General features: G+C 53.4%; 1 protein-coding gene across 1 annotated transcript in view; it reads left to right on the top strand.

Moving 5' to 3' along the window:
* KCND1 (potassium voltage-gated channel subfamily D member 1) overlaps positions 1-21,741 on the top strand; it is an 84,455-nt gene that overhangs the window by 31,074 nt on the left and 31,640 nt on the right. The window contains exons 2-3 of the mRNA XM_086940301.1: positions 12,945-13,028; positions 18,957-19,052. Coding sequence (XP_086796427.1) covers positions 12,945-13,028; positions 18,957-19,052 — 180 coding nt within the window. The remainder of the gene's footprint in view (positions 1-12,944; positions 13,029-18,956; positions 19,053-21,741) is intronic.

Genomic DNA, 21,741 nt, shown 5'->3' with positions numbered 1-21,741 from the left:
GATGCTTGGATCTTTCACAGTCCCTATGACTTCAGTGATGTAACTCAAAAGGCAAACAAAACAGGTGATGGACAGAATGTGGATCAATGTCACACATTCACCCCAGTCCAAAGATCTGGGCCCATATCCATCGTTTTTTTGCACTCCACACCACCCTGGGTTAGACAATGGCGATATGCAAATCAGCTCTGACCCTGTGCCCCATGGGAACAGTCCAGTCCGAACTACAAAAGCCATGTCCTTCCCAGAACGGAATCAAGCATCCGAGGACCGGACCGGTTTCGAGGTAACACCTCTCATCAGCCCGGCTAGCTTGACTCCAGTGGTGTGGAGTGCCTGGGACCCACGTCTGGGCATCCCCAGCGCACTTAGGGCGGAATTTGCAAACAAAACAGGTGATGGACAGAATGTGGATCAATGTCACACATTCACCCCAGTCCAAAGATCTGGGCCCATATCCATCGTTTTTTTGCACTCCACACCACCCTGGGTTAGACAATGGCGATATGCAAATCAGCTCTGACCCTGTGCCCCATGGGAACAGTCCAGTCCGAACTACAAAAGCCATGTCCTTCCCAGAACGGAATCAAGCATCCGAGGACCGGACCGGTTTCGAGGTAACACCTCTCATCAGCCCGGCTAGCTTGACTCCAGTGGTGTGGAGTGCCTGGGACCCACGTCTGGGCATCCCCAGCGCACTTAGGGCGGAATTTGCAAACAAAACAGGTGATGGACAGAATGTGGATCAATGTCACACATTCACCCCAGTCCAAAGATCTGGGCCCATATCCATCGTTTTTTTGCACTCCACACCACCCTGGGTTAGACAATGGCGATATGCAAATCAGCTCTGACCCTGTGCCCCATGGGAACAGTCCAGTCCGAACTACAAAAGCCATGTCCTTCCCAGAACGGAATCAAGCATCCGAGGACCGGACCGGTTTCGAGGTAACACCTCTCATCAGCCCGGCTAGCTTGACTCCAGTGGTGTGGAGTGCCTGGGACCCACGTCTGGGCATCCCCAGCGCACTTAGGGCGGAATTTGCAAACAAAACAGGTGATGGACAGAATGTGGATCAATGTCACACATTCACTCCAGTCCAAAGATCTGGGCCCATATCCATCGTTTTTTTGCACTCCACACCACCCTGGGTTAGACAATGGCGATATGCAAATCAGCTCTGACCCTGTGCCCCATGGGAACAGTCCAGTCCGAACTACAAAAGCCATGTCCTTCCCAGAACGGAATCAAGCATCCGAGGACCGGACCGGTTTCGAGGTAACACCTCTCATCAGCCCGGCTAGCTTGACTCCAGTGGTGTGGAGTGCCTGGGACCCACGTCTGGGCATCCCCAGCGCACTTAGGGCGGAATTTGCAAACAAAACAGGTGATGGACAGAATGTGGATCAATGTCACACATTCACCCCAGTCCAAAGATCTGGGCCCATATCCATCGTTTTTTTGCACTCCACACCACCCTGGGTTAGACAATGGCGATATGCAAATCAGCTCTGACCCTGTGCCCCATGGGAACAGTCCAGTCCGAACTACAAAAGCCATGTCCTTCCCAGAACGGAATCAAGCATCCGAGGACCGGACCGGTTTCGAGGTAACACCTCTCATCAGCCCGGCTAGCTTGACTCCAGTGGTGTGGAGTGCCTGGGACCCACGTCTGGGCATCCCCAGCGCACTTAGGGCGGAATTTGCAAACAAAACAGGTGATGGACAGAATGTGGATCAATGTCACACATTCACCCCAGTCCAAAGATCTGGGCCCATATCCATCGTTTTTTTGCACTCCACACCACCCTGGGTTAGACAATGGCGATATGCAAATCAGCTCTGACCCTGTGCCCCATGGGAACAGTCCAGTCCGAACTACAAAAGCCATGTCCTTCCCAGAACGGAATCAAGCATCCGAGGACCGGACCGGTTTCGAGGTAACACCTCTCATCAGCCCGGCTAGCTTGACTCCAGTGGTGTGGAGTGCCTGGGACCCACGTCTGGGCATCCCCAGCGCACTTAGGGCGGAATTTGCAAACAAAACAGGTGATGGACAGAATGTGGATCAATGTCACACATTCACCCCAGTCCAAAGATCTGGGCCCATATCCATCGTTTTTTTGCACTCCACACCACCCTGGGTTAGACAATGGCGATATGCAAATCAGCTCTGACCCTGTGCCCCATGGGAACAGTCCAGTCCGAACTACAAAAGCCATGTCCTTCCCAGAACGGAATCAAGCATCCGAGGACCGGACCGGTTTCGAGGTAACACCTCTCATCAGCCCGGCTAGCTTGACTCCAGTGGTGTGGAGTGCCTGGGACCCACGTCTGGGCATCCCCAGCGCACTTAGGGCGGAATTTGCAAACAAAACAGGTGATGGACAGAATGTGGATCAATGTCACACATTCACCCCAGTCCAAAGATCTGGGCCCATATCCATCGTTTTTTTGCACTCCACACCACCCTGGGTTAGACAATGGCGATATGCAAATCAGCTCTGACCCTGTGCCCCATGGGAACAGTCCAGTCCGAACTACAAAAGCCATGTCCTTCCCAGAACGGAATCAAGCATCCGAGGACCGGACCGGTTTCGAGGTAACACCTCTCATCAGCCCGGCTAGCTTGACTCCAGTGGTGTGGAGTGCCTGGGACCCACGTCTGGGCATCCCCAGCGCACTTAGGGCGGAATTTGCAAACAAAACAGGTGATGGACAGAATGTGGATCAATGTCACACATTCACCCCAGTCCAAAGATCTGGGCCCATATCCATCGTTTTTTTGCACTACACACCACCCTGGGTTAGACAATGGCGATATGCAAATCAGCTCTGACCCTGTGCCCCATGGGAACAGTCCAGTCCGAACTACAAAAGCCATGTCCTTCCCAGAACGGAATCAAGCATCCGAGGACCGGACCGGTTTCGAGGTAACACCTCTCATCAGCCCGGCTAGCTTGACTCCAGTGGTGTGGAGTGCCTGGGACCCACGTCTGGGCATCCCCAGCGCACTTAGGGCGGAATTTGCAAACAAAACAGGTGATGGACAGAATGTGGATCAATGTCACACATTCACCCCAGTCCAAAGATCTGGGCCCATATCCATCGTTTTTTTGCACTACACACCACCCTGGGTTAGACAATGGCGATATGCAAATCAGCTCTGACCCTGTGCCCCATGGGAACAGTCCAGTCCGAACTACAAAAGCCATGTCCTTCCCAGAACGGAATCAAGCATCCGAGGACCGGACCGGTTTCGAGGTAACACCTCTCATCAGCCCGGCTAGCTTGACTCCAGTGGTGTGGAGTGCCTGGCACCCACGTCTGGGCATCCCCAGCGCACTTAGGGCGGAATTTGCAAACAAAACAGGTGATGGACAGAATGTGGATCAATGTCACACATTCACCCCAGTCCAAAGATCTGGGCCCATATCCATCGTTTTTTTGCACTCCACACCACCCTGGGTTAGACTATGGCGATATGCAAATCAGCTCTGACCCTGTGCCCCATGGGAACAGTCCAGTCCGAACTACAAAAGCCATGTCCTTCCCAGAACGGAATCAAGCATCCGAGGACCGGACCGGTTTCGAGGTAACACCTCTCATCAGCCCGGCTAGCTTGACTCCAGTGGTGTGGAGTGCCTGGGACCCACGTCTGGGCATCCCCAGCGCACTTAGGGCGGAATTTGCAAACAAAACAGGTGATGGACAGAATGTGGATCAATGTCACACATTCACCCCAGTCCAAAGATCTGGGCCCATATCCATCGTTTTTTTTGCACTCCACACCACCCTGGGTTAGACAATGGCGATATGCAAATCAGCTCTGACCCTGTGCCCCATGGGAACAGTCCAGTCCGAACTACAAAAGCCATGTCCTTCCCAGAACGGAATCAAGCATCCGAGGACCGGACCGGTTTCGAGGTAACACCTCTCATCAGCCCGGCTAGCTTGACTCCAGTGGTGTGGAGTGCCTGGGACCCACGTCTGGGCATCCCCAGCGCACTTAGGGCGGAATTTGCAAACAAAACAGGTGATGGACAGAATGTGGATCAATGTCACACATTCACCCCAGTCCAAAGATCTGGGCCCATATCCATCGTTTTTTTGCACTCCACACCACCCTGGGTTAGACAATGGCGATATGCAAATCAGCTCTGACCCTGTGCCCCATGGGAACAGTCCAGTCCGAACTACAAAAGCCATGTCCTTCCCAGAACGGAATCAAGCATCCGAGGACCGGACCGGTTTCGAGGTAACACCTCTCATCAGCCCGGCTAGCTTGACTCCAGTGGTGTGGAGTGCCTGGGACCCACGTCTGGGCATCCCCAGCGCACTTAGGGCGGAATTTGCAAACAAAACAGGTGATGGACAGAATGTGGATCAATGTCACACATTCACCCCAGTCCAAAGATCTGGGCCCATATCCATCGTTTTTTTGCACTCCACACCACCCTGGGTTAGACAATGGCGATATGCAAATCAGCTCTGACCCTGTGCCCCATGGGAACAGTCCAGTCCGAACTACAAAAGCCATGTCCTTCCCAGAACGGAATCAAGCATCCGAGGACCGGACCGGTTTCGAGGTAACACCTCTCATCAGCCCGGCTAGCTTGACTCCAGTGGTGTGGAGTGCCTGGGACCCACGTCTGGGCATCCCCAGCGCACTTAGGGCGGAATTTGCAAACAAAACAGGTGATGGACAGAATGTGGATCAATGTCACACATTCACCCCAGTCCAAAGATCTGGGCCCATATCCATCGTTTTTTTGCACTCCACACCACCCTGGGTTAGACAATGGCGATATGCAAATCAGCTCTGACCCTGTGCCCCATGGGAACAGTCCAGTCCGAACTACAAAAGCCATGTCCTTCCCAGAACGGAATCAAGCATCCGAGGACTGGACCGGTTTCGAGGTAACACCTCTCATCAGCCCGGCTAGCTTGACTCCAGTGGTGTGGAGTGCCTGGGACCCACGTCTGGGCATCCCCAGCGCACTTAGGGCGGAATTTGCAAACAAAACAGGTGATGGACAGAATGTGGATCAATGTCACACATTCACCCCAGTCCAAAGATCTGGGCCCATATCCATCGTTTTTTTGCACTCCACACCACCCTGGGTTAGACAATGGCGATATGCAAATCAGCTCTGACCCTGTGCCCCATGGGAACAGTCCAGTCCGAACTACAAAAGCCATGTCCTTCCCAGAACGGAATCAAGCATCCGAGGACCGGACCGGTTTCGAGGTAACACCTCTCATCAGCCCGGCTAGCTTGACTCCAGTGGTGTGGAGTGCCTGGGACCCACGTCTGGGCATCCCCAGCGCACTTAGGGCGGAATTTGCAAACAAAACAGGTGATGGACAGAATGTGGATCAATGTCACACATTCACCCCAGTCCAAAGATCTGGGCCCATATCCATCGTTTTTTTGCACTCCACACCACCCTGGGTTAGACAATGGCGATATGCAAATCAGCTCTGACCCTGTGCCCCATGGGAACAGTCCAGTCCGAACTACAAAAGCCATGTCCTTCCCAGAACGGAATCAAGCATCCGAGGACCGGACCGGTTTCGAGGTAACACCTCTCATCAGCCCGGCTAGCTTGACTCCAGTGGTGTGGAGTGCCTGGGACCCACGTCTGGGCATCCCCAGCGCACTTAGGGCGGAATTTGCAAACAAAACAGGTGATGGACAGAATGTGGATCAATGTCACACATTCACCCCAGTCCAAAGATCTGGGCCCATATCCATCGTTTTTTTGCACTCCACACCACCCTGGGTTAGACAATGGCGATATGCAAATCAGCTCTGACCCTGTGCCCCATGGGAACAGTCCAGTCCGAACTACAAAAGCCATGTCCTTCCCAGAACGGAATCAAGCATCCGAGGACCGGACCGGTTTCGAGGTAACACCTCTCATCAGCCCGGCTAGCTTGACTCCAGTGGTGTGGAGTGCCTGGGACCCATGTCTGGGCATCCCCAGCGCACTTAGGGCGGAATTTGCAAACAAAACAGGTGATGGACAGAATGTGGATCAATGTCACACATTCACCCCAGTCCAAAGATCTGGGCCCATATCCATCGTTTTTTTGCACTACACACCACCCTGGGTTAGACAATGGCGATATGCAAATCAGCTCTGACCCTGTGCCCCATGGGAACAGTCCAGTCCGAACTACAAAAGCCATGTCCTTCCCAGAACGGAATCAAGCATCCGAGGACCGGACCGGTTTCGAGGTAACACCTCTCATCAGCCCGGCTAGCTTGACTCCAGTGGTGTGGAGTGCCTGGCACCCACGTCTGGGCATCCCCAGCGCACTTAGGGCGGAATTTGCAAACAAAACAGGTGATGGACAGAATGTGGATCAATGTCACACATTCACCCCAGTCCAAAGATCTGGGCCCATATCCATCGTTTTTTTGCACTCCACACCACCCTGGGTTAGACTATGGCGATATGCAAATCAGCTCTGACCCTGTGCCCCATGGGAACAGTCCAGTCCGAACTACAAAAGCCATGTCCTTCCCAGAACGGAATCAAGCATCCGAGGACCGGACCGGTTTCGAGGTAACACCTCTCATCAGCCCGGCTAGCTTGACTCCAGTGGTGTGGAGTGCCTGGGACCCACGTCTGGGCATCCCCAGCGCACTTAGGGCGGAATTTGCAAACAAAACAGGTGATGGACAGAATGTGGATCAATGTCACACATTCACCCCAGTCCAAAGATCTGGGCCCATATCCATCGTTTTTTTTGCACTCCACACCACCCTGGGTTAGACAATGGCGATATGCAAATCAGCTCTGACCCTGTGCCCCATGGGAACAGTCCAGTCCGAACTACAAAAGCCATGTCCTTCCCAGAACGGAATCAAGCATCCGAGGACCGGACCGGTTTCGAGGTAACACCTCTCATCAGCCCGGCTAGCTTGACTCCAGTGGTGTGGAGTGCCTGGGACCCACGTCTGGGCATCCCCAGCGCACTTAGGGCGGAATTTGCAAACAAAACAGGTGATGGACAGAATGTGGATCAATGTCACACATTCACCCCAGTCCAAAGATCTGGGCCCATATCCATCGTTTTTTTGCACTCCACACCACCCTGGGTTAGACAATGGCGATATGCAAATCAGCTCTGACCCTGTGCCCCATGGGAACAGTCCAGTCCGAACTACAAAAGCCATGTCCTTCCCAGAACGGAATCAAGCATCCGAGGACCGGACCGGTTTCGAGGTAACACCTCTCATCAGCCCGGCTAGCTTGACTCCAGTGGTGTGGAGTGCCTGGGACCCACGTCTGGGCATCCCCAGCGCACTTAGGGCGGAATTTGCAAACAAAACAGGTGATGGACAGAATGTGGATCAATGTCACACATTCACCCCAGTCCAAAGATCTGGGCCCATATCCATCGTTTTTTTGCACTCCACACCACCCTGGGTTAGACAATGGCGATATGCAAATCAGCTCTGACCCTGTGCCCCATGGGAACAGTCCAGTCCGAACTACAAAAGCCATGTCCTTCCCAGAACGGAATCAAGCATCCGAGGACCGGACCGGTTTCGAGGTAACACCTCTCATCAGCCCGGCTAGCTTGACTCCAGTGGTGTGGAGTGCCTGGGACCCACGTCTGGGCATCCCCAGCGCACTTAGGGCGGAATTTGCAAACAAAACAGGTGATGGACAGAATGTGGATCAATGTCACACATTCACCCCAGTCCAAAGATCTGGGCCCATATCCATCATTTTTTTGCACTCCACACCACCCTGGGTTAGACAATGGCGATATGCAAATCAGCTCTGACCCTGTGCCCCATGGGAACAGTCCAGTCCGAACTACAAAAGCCATGTCCTTCCCAGAACGGAATCAAGCATCCGAGGACCGGACCGGTTTCGAGGTAACACCTCTCATCAGCCCGGCTAGCTTGACTCCAGTGGTGTGGAGTGCCTGGGACCCACGTCTGGGCATCCCCAGCGCACTTAGGGCGGAATTTGCAAACAAAACAGGTGATGGACAGAATGTGGATCAATGTCACACATTCACCCCAGTCCAAAGATCTGGGCCCATATCCATCGTTTTTTTGCACTCCACACCACCCTGGGTTAGACAATGGCGATATGCAAATCAGCTCTGACCCTGTGCCCCATGGGAACAGTCCAGTCCGAACTACAAAAGCCATGTCCTTCCCAGAACGGAATCAAGCATCCGAGGACCGGACCGGTTTCGAGGTAACACCTCTCATCAGCCCGGCTAGCTTGACTCCAGTGGTGTGGAGTGCCTGGGACCCACGTCTGGGCATCCCCAGCGCACTTAGGGCGGAATTTGCAAACAAAACAGGTGATGGACAGAATGTGGATCAATGTCACACATTCACCCCAGTCCAAAGATCTGGGCCCATATCCATCGTTTTTTTGCACTCCACACCACCCTGGGTTAGACAATGGCGATATGCAAATCAGCTCTGACCCTGTGCCCCATGGGAACAGTCCAGTCCGAACTACAAAAGCCATGTCCTTCCCAGAACGGAATCAAGCATCCGAGGACCGGACCGGTTTCGAGGTAACACCTCTCATCAGCCCGGCTAGCTTGACTCCAGTGGTGTGGAGTGCCTGGGACCCACGTCTGGGCATCCCCAGCGCACTTAGGGCGGAATTTGCAAACAAAACAGGTGATGGACAGAATGTGGATCAATGTCACACATTCACCCCAGTCCAAAGATCTGGGCCCATATCCATCGTTTTTTTGCACTCCACACCACCCTGGGTTAGACAATGGCGATATGCAAATCAGCTCTGACCCTGTGCCCCATGGGAACAGTCCAGTCCGAACTACAAAAGCCATGTCCTTCCCAGAACGGAATCAAGCATCCGAGGACCGGACCGGTTTCGAGGTAACACCTCTCATCAGCCCGGCTAGCTTGACTCCAGTGGTGTGGAGTGCCTGGGACCCACGTCTGGGCATCCCCAGCGCACTTAGGGCGGAATTTGCAAACAAAACAGGTGATGGACAGAATGTGGATCAATGTCACACATTCACCCCAGTCCAAAGATCTGGGCCCATATCCATCGTTTTTTTGCACTCCACACCACCCTGGGTTAGACAATGGCGATATGCAAATCAGCTCTGACCCTGTGCCCCATGGGAACAGTCCAGTCCGAACTACAAAAGCCATGTCCTTCCCAGAACGGAATCAAGCATCCGAGGACCGGACCGGTTTCGAGGTAACACCTCTCATCAGCCCGGCTAGCTTGACTCCAGTGGTGTGGAGTGCCTGGGACCCACGTCTGGGCATCCCCAGCGCACTTAGGGCGGAATTTGCAAACAAAACAGGTGATGGACAGAATGTGGATCAATGTCACACATTCACCCCAGTCCAAAGATCTGGGCCCATATCCATCGTTTTTTTGCACTCCACACCACCCTGGGTTAGACAATGGCGATATGCAAATCAGCTCTGACCCTGTGCCCCATGGGAACAGTCCAGTCCGAACTACAAAAGCCATGTCCTTCCCAGAACGGAATCAAGCATCCGAGGACCGGACCGGTTTCGAGGTAACACCTCTCATCAGCCCGGCTAGCTTGACTCCAGTGGTGTGGAGTGCCTGGGACCCACGTCTGGGCATCCCCAGCGCACTTAGGGCGGAATTTGCAAACAAAACAGGTGATGGACAGAATGTGGATCAATGTCACACATTCACCCCAGTCCAAAGATCTGGGCCCATATCCATCGTTTTTTTGCACTCCACACCACCCTGGGTTAGACAATGGCGATATGCAAATCAGCTCTGACCCTGTGCCCCATGGGAACAGTCCAGTCCGAACTACAAAAGCCATGTCCTTCCCAGAACGGAATCAAGCATCCGAGGACCGGACCGGTTTCGAGGTAACACCTCTCATCAGCCCGGCTAGCTTGACTCCAGTGGTGTGGAGTGCCTGGGACCCACGTCTGGGCATCCCCAGCGCACTTAGGGCGGAATTTGCAAACAAAACAGGTGATGGACAGAATGTGGATCAATGTCACACATTCACCCCAGTCCAAAGATCTGGGCCCATATCCATCGTTTTTTTGCACTCCACACCACCCTGGGTTAGACAATGGGGGAATGTGTGACATTGATCCACATTCGGTCCATCACTTGTTGTTTTTGCAATTGCCGCCCCAAGTGCGCTGGGGATGCCCAGACGTGGGTCCCAGGCACTCCACACCACTTGGAGTCAAGCTAGCCGGGCTGATGAGAGGTGTTACCTCGAAACCGGTCCGGTCCTCGGATGCTTGATTCCGTTCTGGGAAGGACATGGCTTTTGTAGTTCGGACTGGACTGTTCCCATGGGGCAACAGGGTCAGAGCTGATTTGCATATCGCCATTGTCTAACCCAGGGTGGTGTGGAGTGCAAAAAAACGATGGATTTGGGCCCAGATCTTTTGACTGGGGGAATGTGTGACATTGATCCACATTCGGTCCATCACTTGTTGTTTTTGCAATTGCCGCCCTAAGTGCGCTGGGGATGCCCAGACGTGGGTCCCAGGCACTCCACACCACTTGGAGTCAAGCTAGCCGGGCTGATGAGAGGTGTTACCTCGAAACCGGTCCGGTCCTCGGATGCTTGATTCCGTTCTGGGAAGGACATGGCTTTTGTAGTTCGGACTGGACTGTTCCCATGGGGCAACAGGGTCAGAGCTGATTTGCATATCGCCATTGTCTAACCCAGGGTGGTGTGGAGTGCAAAAAAACGATGGATTTGGGCCCAGATCTTTTGACTGGGGGAATGTGTGACATTGATCCACATTCGGTCCATCACTTGTTGTTTTTGCAATTGCCGCCCTAAGTGCGCTGGGGATGCCCAGACGTGGGTCCCAGGCACTCCACACCACTTGGAGTCAAGCTAGCCGGGCTGATGAGAGGTGTTACCTCGAAACCGGTCCGGTCCTCGGATGCTTGATTCCGTTCTGGGAAGGACATGGCTTTTGTAGTTCGGACTGGACTGTTCCCATGGGGCAACAGGGTCAGAGCTGATTTGCATATCGCCATTGTCTAACCCAGGGTGGTGTGGAGTGCAAAAAAACGATGGATTTGGGCCCAGATCTTTTGACTGGGGGAATGTGTGACATTGATCCACATTCGGTCCATCACTTGTTTTTTTTGCAATTGCCGCCCTAAGTGCGCTGGGGATGCCCAGACGTGGGTCCCAGGCACTCCACACCACTTGGAGTCAAGCTAGCCGGGCTGATGAGAGGTGTTACCTCGAAACCGGTCCGGTCCTCGGATGCTTGATTCCGTTCTGGGAAGGACATGGCTTTTGTAGTTCGGACTGGACTGTTCCCATGGGGCAACAGGGTCAGAGCTGATTTGCATATCGCCATTGTCTAACCCAGGGTGGTGTGGAGTGCAAAAAAACGATGGATTTGGGCCCAGATCTTTTGACTGGGGGAATGTGTGACATTGATCCACATTCGGTCCATCACTTGTTGTTTTTGCAATTGCCGCCCTAAGTGCGCTGGGGATGCCCAGACGTGGGTCCCAGGCACTCCACACCACTTGGAGTCAAGCTAGCCGGGCTGATGAGAGGTGTTACCTCGAAACCGGTCCGGTCCTCGGATGCTTGATTCCGTTCTGGGAAGGACATGGCTTTTGTAGTTCGGACTGGACTGTTCCCATGGGGCAACAGGGTCAGAGCTGATTTGCATATCGCCATTGTCTAACCCAGGGTGGTGTGGAGTGCAAAAAAACGATGGATTTGGGCCCAGATCTTTTGACTGGGGGAATGTGTGACATTGATCCACATTCGGTCCATCACTTGTTGTTTTTGCAATTGCCGCCCTAAGTGCGCTGGGGATGCCCAGACGTGGGTCCCAGGCACTCCACACCACTTGGAGTCAAGCTAGCCGGGCTGATGAGAGGTGTTACCTCGAAACCGGTCCGGTCCTCGGATGCTTGATTCCGTTCTGGGAAGGACATGGCTTTTGTAGTTCGGACTGGACTGTTCCCATGGGGCAACAGGGTCAGAGCTGATTTGCATATCGCCATTGTCTAACCCAGGGTGGTGTGGAGTGCAAAAAAACGATGGATTTGGGCCCAGATCTTTTGACTGGGGGAATGTGTGACATTGATCCACATTCGGTCCATCACTTGTTGTTTTTGCAATTGCCGCCCTAAGTGCGCTGGGGATGCCCAGACGTGGGTCCCAGGCACTCCACACCACTTGGAGTCAAGCTAGCCGGGCTGATGAGAGGTGTTACCTCGAAACCGGTCCGGTCCTCGGATGCTTGATTCCGTTCTGGGAAGGACATGGCTTTTGTAGTTCGGACTGGACTGTTCCCATGGGGCAACAGGGTCAGAGCTGATTTGCATATCGCCATTGTCTAACCCAGGGTGGTGTGGAGTGCAAAAAAACGATGGATTTGGGCCCAGATCTTTTGACTGGGGGAATGTGTGACATTGATCCACATTCGGTCCATCACTTGTTGTTTTTGCAGTAACTCAAAAGGCAGCACCCCCACTCGGAAAATTGTTCCAGCACCACTGAGGCACTGAGGTCCTCGGAGCACTTACTGGGGTTTCTTATATGCACACAATCGCTGTTGTTCTCTTGTGTGCACACGCTAACCGTGGCAGTGCATGCTATGTGCACAATATTCGCTCATGGTCATCCCAGAAGCTGGTAATGATATAAACCTGTGAGTCTGAGGATTCCCCCGTGGAGAGCCGGCGTTACAGGTAAGTAACTTACCATTAATCAGACTCTATCCATCCCCGCAACCGCCCCTCATGCGGGGACACTCTTTGAAGTAGCAATGCGCTTTATAAATCCCCCATTCATTCATTCATTCATAACCCAGGACGGTGAAGCGAGGGGTGGCACCCAGCTCCGGCCTCTGTTTCTTTGCCTGTTGCCTTGTTCTGCTTCGATCTCGCTGACCCTGCTTCTCTCTCTCTTGCAGAAAGTCCGGCTGGCACGGATCAGACTGGCCAAGAGCGGCACCACCAATGCCTTCCTGCAGTACAAGCACGACGGGGGCTTGGAGGTAAGAGGGGCACGGGGTGAGGGAACACAAGCCGGGCACAGGTCTGAGGGTGGAGATCGGAGGGCACGAGGGAACACGAGCCCTGGGCACAGGTATGAGGCTGGAGGTAAGAGGGCACGAGGGAACACGAGCCCTGGGCACAGGTATGAGGGTGGAGGTAAGAGGGCACGAGGGAACACGAGCCCTGGGCACAGGTATGAGGCTGGAGGTAAGAGGGCACGAGGGAACACGAGCCCCGGGCACAGGTATGAGGCTGGAGGTAAGAGGGCACGAGGGAACACGAGCCCTGGGCACAGGTCTGAGGGTGGAGGTAAGAGGGCACGAGGGAGCACGAGCCCTGGGCACAGGTCTGAGGGTGGAGGTAAGAGGGCACGAGGGAGCACGAGCCCTGGGCACAGGTATGAGGCTGGAGGTAAGAGGGCACGAGGGAACATGAGCCCCGGGCACAGGTCTGAGGGTGGAGGTAAGAGGGCACGAGGGAACACGAGCCCTGGCACAGGTCTGAGGGTGGAGGTAAGAGGGCACGAGGGAACACAAGTGACATTTGGACCAGTGCTACATTTATCACTAAAATCATGCTCATTAAAATGCTGTCACAAACAAACGTTTCTAGTAGGAAAACTATGAAGGTTGTTTCTCAGAGAGATGAGTCAGAACGTGTATCATGAACTGCAAATGTTACTTGTCGGAGAGATCAGGGGCACCATGGATCTTGGAGCGAGTGGAGGTCAGCATAAGCTGTTGAAGCAGCACTTTGAAAGGGCCCTACATGCCCAGTCCTTAACCATGTCACCCTAGTGGCCAAAGGTGCCTGGACACTGTGGTGCTTTCTATTCTCAGACTGGATTATTTAAAAGACTGGGAGTGGTCTGGGAGCATTTACAACATGTGAGGCACCTGATTTGTATTTTACTCAGACCAAGCCTTTCCCATCCGTATGGTCGAGTTGTTTCAGAGACAATGGTTGTAGGAAATCCCCCGAGCAATAGAACCCCGCCTGTGAGTCAGAAAGGTGAGCTATGGAGGTTCCGCTTCATAGAAATAAAGGAAAGATCCGTGTGGCTCTATACTCTCCACAGAGGAGAAGAAATGCTACTACAGCTCATTCTGTGCGTGTGCTGGGTTTGAGGGAAGCTTGCACTGCTGCTGCCTGTACTTTACCTTTTCTGTGTGAAGGAAGCTTGCACTGCTGATGCCTGTGCTGTACCTTTTCTGTGTGAAGGAAGCTTGCACTGCTGCTGCCTGTACTTTACCTTTTCTGTGTGAAGGAAGCTTGCACTGCTGATGCCTGTGCTGTACCTTTTCTGTGTGAAGGAAGCTTGCACTGCTGCTGCCTGTACTTTACCTTTTCTGTGTGAAGGAAGCTTGCACTGCTGATGCCTGTGCTGTACCTTTTCTGTGTGAAGGAAGCTTGCAGTGCTGCTGCCTGTACTTTACCTTTTCTGTGTGAAGGAAGCTTGCACTGCTGATGCCTGTACTTTACCTTTTCTGTGTGAAGGGAGCTTGCACTGCTGATGCCTGTGCTGTACCTTTTTTATGTGAAGGAAGCTTGCACTGCTGATGCCTGTGCTGTACCTTTTATGTGTGAAGGAAGCTTGCACTGCTGATGCCTGTGCTGTACCTTTTCTGTGTGAAGGAAGCGTGCGCTGCTGATGCCTGTGCTGTACCTTTTCTGTGTGAAGGAAGCTTGCACTGCTGATGCCTGTGCTGTACCTTTTCTGTGTGAAGGAAGCTTGCGCTGCTGATGCCTGTGCTGTACCTTTTCTGTGTGAAGGAAGCTTTCACTGCTGATGCCTGTGCTGTACCTTTTCTGTGTGAAGGAAGCTTGCGCTGCTGATGCCTGTGCTGTACCTTTTCTGTGTGAAGGAAGCTTTCACTGCTGATGCCTGTGCTGTACCTTTTCTATGTGAAGGAAGCTTGCACTGCTGATGCCTGTGCTGTACCTTTTCTGTGTGAAGGAAGCTTGCAGTGCTGCTGCCTGTACTTTACCTTTTCTGTGTGAAGGAAGCTTGCACTGCTGATGCCTGTACTTTACCTTTTCTGTGTGAAGGGAGCTTGCACTGCTGATGCCTGTGCTGTACCTTTTCTGTGTGAAGGAAGCTTGCACTGCTGATGCCTGTGCTGTACCTTTTATGTGTGAAGGAAGCTTGCACTGCTGATGCCTGTGCTGTACCTTTTCTGTGTGAAGGAAGCTTGCGCTGCTGATGCCTGTGCTGTACCTTTTCTGTGTGACGGAAGCTTGCGCTGCTGATGCCTGTGCTGTACCTTTTCTGTGTGAAGGAAGCTTGCACTGCTGATGCCTGTGCTGTACCTTTTCTGTGTGACGGAAGCTTGCGCTGCTGATGCCTGTGCTGTACCTTTTCTGTGTGAAGGAAGCTTTCACTGCTGATGCCTGTGCTGTACCTTTTCTGTGTGAAGGAAGCTTGCACTGCTGATGCCTGTGCTGTACCTTTTCTGTGTGAAGGAAGCTTGCGCTGCTGATGCCTGTGCTGTACCTTTTCTGTGTGAAGGAAGCTTGCACTTCTGATGCCTGTGCTGTACCTGTTCTGCGTATAAGAATATCTTACACTGCTGCTGCCTACTCTGTACCTGTTCTGTGTGAATGAAGCTTGTACTGCTGCTGCCTACTGTGTACGTGCAGGGAAGCTTGCACTGCTGGTTTCTCTGCAGTACTCGTTCCGGTTGTGAGAGGGAAGCTTCCACTGCTGGTTTCTATGCAGGCCTCGTTCTGGTTGTGAGAGGGAAGCTTGCACTGCTGCTTTCTACCCAGGCCTCGTTCCGGTTGTGAGAGGGAAGCTTGCACTGCTGCTTTCTATGTGGAGTTCATTCTGGTTGTGAGAGGGAAGCTTCCACTGCTGCTTTCTATGCAGTACTCGTTCTGGTTGTGAGAGGGAACCTTGCACTGCGGCTTCCTATGCAGGACTTGTCTGGTTGTGAGAGAGAAGCTTGCACTGCGGCTTCCTATGCAGGCCCCTTTCCGGTTGTGAGAGAGAAGCTTGCACTGCTGCTTTATATCCAGGCCTCGTTCCGGTTGTGAGAGGGAAGCTTGCACTGCTGCTTTCTATGCAGTACTTGTTCTGGTTGTGAGAGGGAACCTTGCACTGCGCCTTCCTATGCAGGACTTGTCTGGTTGTGAGAGAGAAGCTTGCACTGCGGCTTCCTATGCAGGCCTCGTTCCGGTTGTGAGAGGGAAGGATGCCATTTTTCACAGATGCAATGAGCCAGGTCTAAAGATCTCATCAGGGCACGGGGAGGGGCGGTCTCAGGCAGGAACGTTGGTCTGTTTCAATAAAAGACCTTCTGAGCAAAACATAACACTCTGAATGAATGCACTGCTTGATGGGAACCAGTAGAGAGAGCTGGGCGTCAAACACATGACCGTGAGGGGAGTCCACAGAGGAGCCGAGGAGCCATGTTCTGTATTCTCCGGCTGTCCTCAGCTGTATCTGAGGGAGTTTGGGTCGCCAGCATTGCCAACGCCCAGGCTGGTCAGAATCATGGGCACTCTCCCCCTGTGGTGTGATGAAAAGGTTGTCTTCAGTGTGTGCAGAAGCGATTCAGCTGCATTTCTTACATCCATGACGCTTGTGGGCTTGGATAGTGCTCCTGCGCATGAGTCAAGGGCTCGCTGGGGGTCCTTCATGGCCTTGGTCTAGTCAGGGAGCCCCCGGGGCCCCCCTACATGCAGTGTACAGATGTTACTCCAAGGTTGATGGCTTGGGGAGGGCATTCTTTGCTATCTCTCTGCTTTAGGCAGGCAGGGTTAGATGATGAATGGCCATGTTTACTCCACGTAGAAGCATCCACAGCTGTGGTCTTTGCTGCATCCTGTGGCAGCTTTGGGGACCACGCGACAGGATGTGCGTCTGGAGTGGCCGCGAAGGTGTGCACGGCACCAAAACACTGAGCTGATTGCTTTAGCCACAGGCTTTACGTTAATGTTCTGAGTCCTTCCTCTGTGGCATGTTCCATTGAACCGGATGCCACATTCCAGATTGTGTTATGCTGCACCCAGTTACACTAGGAGTTGGGGGCATTAAAGAGACGTATAGAGCTGCGGAGGGGCAGACGGTGAAGAGCAGAGGCCTGGGGTAAATCCATAGGTATTTCCAATCACCAGCCCAATGATGGGGGCACAGCTTGGCAGCTTCAAAGCACATTGCAGCACAAACACAGAGCAGAACTAGTAGCAGAGGATGGAGCGCCCTTGCGTTTCTAGCTGCGCTCTTTTTGTGCCATCGAATTTGGCCTACTGACAAATCCTCAGATGAGAAAGTGGACTTTGGAGTAACTTTCCTGCAGTTGCTGATTCTTTGTTGCCTCCCTTCAGGGTACTTCAGGGTCCCTCATTGCATGTTCTCGCTTCTTTGGGGCACCCACCCACCTGTCCCCATAGGATGCGTCTAGACGCCTCCAACCCACTATGAAAACCAGAGGAAATACCATGAGTGCGTGGAAGGCGGTGGTCCCATGAGAGCCGGACACATCTTCCAGAGCAGAGTCCTGGCCCAGCCTCCCAGCAGCTTGTCTCCCATCCAAGCAGTGGAGGGTGGACAGCAAGGAAAAACCGTAACACAGTTTTGTCGATGGCCAGCGAGTGTCGAGGCGCCCTCGTGAAGCCCTGCAAGACCTGTTTCCCTCTTTAAGGTCACCCTGCACATCTGGAGATGTGAAGGGACATGAGCATGATTCTAAGTCTTGGTGGCAGACCCTGCTTGGTCACGTGACAAACAATGGAATTGAAGCTCATGTCTGGAAGGCAGCTGGGAACACCCCTGCCCCGTGAGTGAGTGAACTGCAGTGGCTCTCCGTATCTCAGCAGCAGTCTGTATTCCAACAGGACAAGGCGCTATTTTACATCTACCCCTTATTCATTACCCAGACACTGTCAGACTTTCATGTCAGCCAGGAGATCCGGCTGCCTACTTTCTTCCCAGAGCTCTGCCACACAACAGGCACCTATGATGCTGGTGTCAGAAAAGCACTGTGGTATTTTCTAGATGAAATAATATAAGTCACCTGGTCTCTTTGTGAGCCTTGGTGAGAATCACTGAGGCAGGGATGTTGTAAAGGCACCCATTGTATCTTTGATAGTTGGTTCTGGGCCTCTCTACAGAAGGTATGTACACTCACCTCTCAGAAACACAACACATTCAGTGCCTTTACAGACGTATGTGTGCTTCAAAGAGCTGTCCATCGCAGCCCCCTACCCTCGTCCACAAGGTTTGAAACCATGCCCTCCCGGAGGCAGTCTTCGAGGCAGGCAGTCAGGCCTACCAGACATGCTTCCCCATGCAATGCTGGCCATCTTTGCTGCCATCCTTCCCTTTGCATCTTGCTTTTCAACCAGTCCTCACATGGGGATGGGGCTGAGAGAGTAGATGTACGAATAAAGAAGCAGATACACGTACTAAAATCCATTATCTTCAGCCCAAGCGCCTCCATTTGTCACAACTCACCCCTTCATCGCCAGCGTTCCAGTTACCATATTGTTATTTTCCAGAGGTGTATTGAAACTGCAGCTTAAGACACAAGGGTGAGGATATGAGCGGGTCTGGCTGGTCTGTGCATGTGTCTTTGTCCCTCATCTTGGAACGCAGATGTGTCTTTCCTCAAGTGTCCATCAGATGGTGGTGTTTCCCCACCACACAAGTGGAGGATACTTAAGTATGGAGTATAGAGGCTGCAAAGCTAGTGAATGACATTGTACTGAGTCTGAGAGGTCTGAGCAGCCTCCTGCTTGTGTGTTGGGCTCCTATCTTGAATAGGTCTGGGGAAGAACCTTTCACCAGCCACCACACTTCCTGCTTTTAAAATGTTAGATGGGAAAGCACCACCCACAATGCACCCTACTTCCTTTGAGTGTTTATGACATGTACCTGGGTGGCATGCGTTGCAATCAGTGCCCTTTGTTCTTCTTCCCTCCAGGAGCAGGGGACCGAAGCACATGCCCTGTGTATAAAGAACCGCTCCACCTTCCAGCAGCAGCACCATCACCTGCTACACTGCCTGGAGAAGACGACGGTGAGTGAGCGAAGCTCCATGGGGGTCTCCAGCAAGGGGACCAGGCGGGCGGGGTGCTCCAACAGCCCTGAGCACAAGGGTGGCATCATTGGAACTCTGAAGAGGGCAATATGGACCAGGAGGGGGTCATTGGTACTCTGAAGAGGGCAGTATGGACCAGGAGGGGGTCATTGGTACTCTGAAGAGGGCAGCTGGACCAGGAGGGGGTCATTGGTACTCTGAAGAGGGCAGTATGGACCAGGAGGGGGGTCATTGGTACTCTGAAGAGGGCAGCTGGACCAGGAGGGGGTCATTGGTACTCTGAAGAGGGCAGTATGGACCAGGAGGGGGTCGTTGGTACTCTGAAGAGGGCAGTATGGACCAGGAGGGGGTCATTGGTACTCTGAAGAGGGCAGTATGGACCAGGAGTGGGGTCATTGGTACTCTGAAGAGGGCAGCTGGACCAGGAGGGGGTCATTGGTACTCTGAAGAAGGCAGTATGGACCAGGAGGGAAGTCATTGGTACTCTGAAGAGGGCAGTATAGACCAGGAGGGGGGTCATTGGTACTCTGAAGAGGGCAGTATGGACCAGGAGGGGGGTCAGTGGTACTCTGAAGAGGGCAGTATGGACCAGGAGTGGGGTCATTGGTACTCTGAAGAGGGCAGCTGGACCAGGAGGGGGTCATTGGTACTATCAAGAGGGCAGTATGGACCAGGAGTGGGGTCATTGGTACTCTGAAGAGGGCAGTATGGACCAGGAGTGGGGTCATTGGTACTCTGAAGCGGGCAGTATGGACCAGGAGGGGGGTCATTGGTACTCTGAAAAGGGAAGTCTGGACCAGCAGGGGTCATTGGTACTCTGAAGAGGGCAGCTGGACCAGGAGGGGGTCATTGGTACTATCAAGAGGGCAGTATGGACCAGGAGTGGGGTCATTGGTACTCTGAAGAGGGCAGTCTGGACAGGAGGGGGGTCATTGATACTCTGAAGAGGGCAGTCTGGACAGGAGGGGGGTCATTGATACTCTGAAGAGGGCAGTATGGACCAGGAGGGGGTCATTGGTACTCTGAAGAGGGCAGTATGGACCAGGAGGGGGGTCATTGGTACTCTGAAGAGGGAAGTCTGGACCAGCAGGGGGTCATTGGTACTCTGAAGAGGGCAGCTGGACCAGGAGGGGGTCATTGGTACTCTGAAGAGGGCAGTCTGGACCAGGAGGGGGTCATTGGTACTCTGAAGAGGGCAGTCTGGACCAGGAGGGGGTCATTGGTACTCTGAAGAGGGCAGCTGGACCAGGAGGGGGTCATTGGTACTCTGAAGAGGGCAGTCTGGACCAGGAGGGGGTCATTGGTACTCTGAAGAGGGCAGTATGGACCAGGAGGGGGGTCATTGGTACTCTGAAGAGGGCAGTATGGACAAGGAGGGGGGTCATTGGTACTCTGAAGAAGGCAGTATGGACCAAGAGGGGTCATTGGTACTCTGAAGAGGGTAGTATGGAAAAGGAGGTGGTCTTTGGTACTCTGAAGAGGGCAGTATGGACCAGGAGGGGGGTCATTGGTACTCTTAAGAGGGCAGTATGGACCAGGAGGGGGTCATTGGTACTCTGAAGAGGGCAGTATGGACAAGGAGGGGGGTCATTGGTACTCGGAAGAAGGCAGTATGGACCAGGAGGGGGTCATTGGTACTCTGAAGAGGGCAGTATGGACCAGGAGGGGGTCATTGGTACTCTGAAGAGGGCAGTATGGAACAGGAGAGGTCATTGGTACTCTGAAGAGGGCAGCTAGACCAGGAGGGGGTCATTGGTACTCTGAAGAGAGCAGTATGGACCAGGAGAGGTCATTGGTACTCTGAAGAGGGCAGCTGGACCAGGAGGGGGTCATTGGTACTCTGAAGAGGGTAGTCTGGACCAGGAGGGGGTCATTGGTACTCTGAAGAGGGCAGTATGGACCAGGAGAGGTCATTGGTACTCTGAAGAGGGCAGCTGGACCAGGAGGGGGTCATTGGTACTCTGAAGAGGGTAGTCTGGACCAGGAGGGGGGTCATTGGTACTTTGAAGAGGGCAGTATTGACCAGGAGGGGGGTCATTGGTACTCTGAAGAGGGCGGTATGGACCAGGAGGAGGGTCACTGGTACTCTGAAGAGAGCAGCTTGGACCAGGAGGGGGGGTCATTGGTACTCTCAATAGGGCAGTATGAACCAGGAAGGGGTCATTGGTACTCTGAACAGAGCAGCCTGGACCAGGAGGGGGGCCATTGGTACTCTGAAGAGGGCCGCCTGGACCAGGAGAGGTCATTGGTACTCTGAAGAGAGCACTATGGACCAGGAGGGGGTCATTGGTACTCTGAAGAGGGCGGTCTGGACAGGAGTGGGGTCATTGGTACTCTTAAGAGGGCAGGCTGGACCAGGAGGGGGGGCATTGGTACTCTGAAGAGGGCAGTCTGGGCTGGAGGGGGGTCATTGGTACTCTTAAGAAAGTAGTTTGGACCAGGAGGGGGGTCATTGGTACTCTGAAGAGGGCAGTCTGGACCAGGATGGGGTCATTGGTACTCTCAAGAGGGCAGCCTGGACCAGGAGGGGGTCATTGGTACTCTGAAGAGGGCAGTCTGGACCAGGAGGGGGTCATTGGTACTCTAAAGACGGCAGTAGGGACCAGGAGGGGGGTCATTGGTACCTTTAAGATGGCAGTATGGACCAGGAGGGGGGTCATTGGTACTC

This window comes from Lissotriton vulgaris, chromosome 10 (genome assembly GCF_964263255.1).
Source record: "Lissotriton vulgaris chromosome 10, aLisVul1.2, whole genome shotgun sequence".
NCBI lineage: Eukaryota > Metazoa > Chordata > Amphibia > Caudata > Salamandridae > Lissotriton > Lissotriton vulgaris.
The sequence above is the reverse complement of the archived record's forward strand: the minus strand, read 5'-3'. Positions and strand labels throughout refer to the sequence as shown.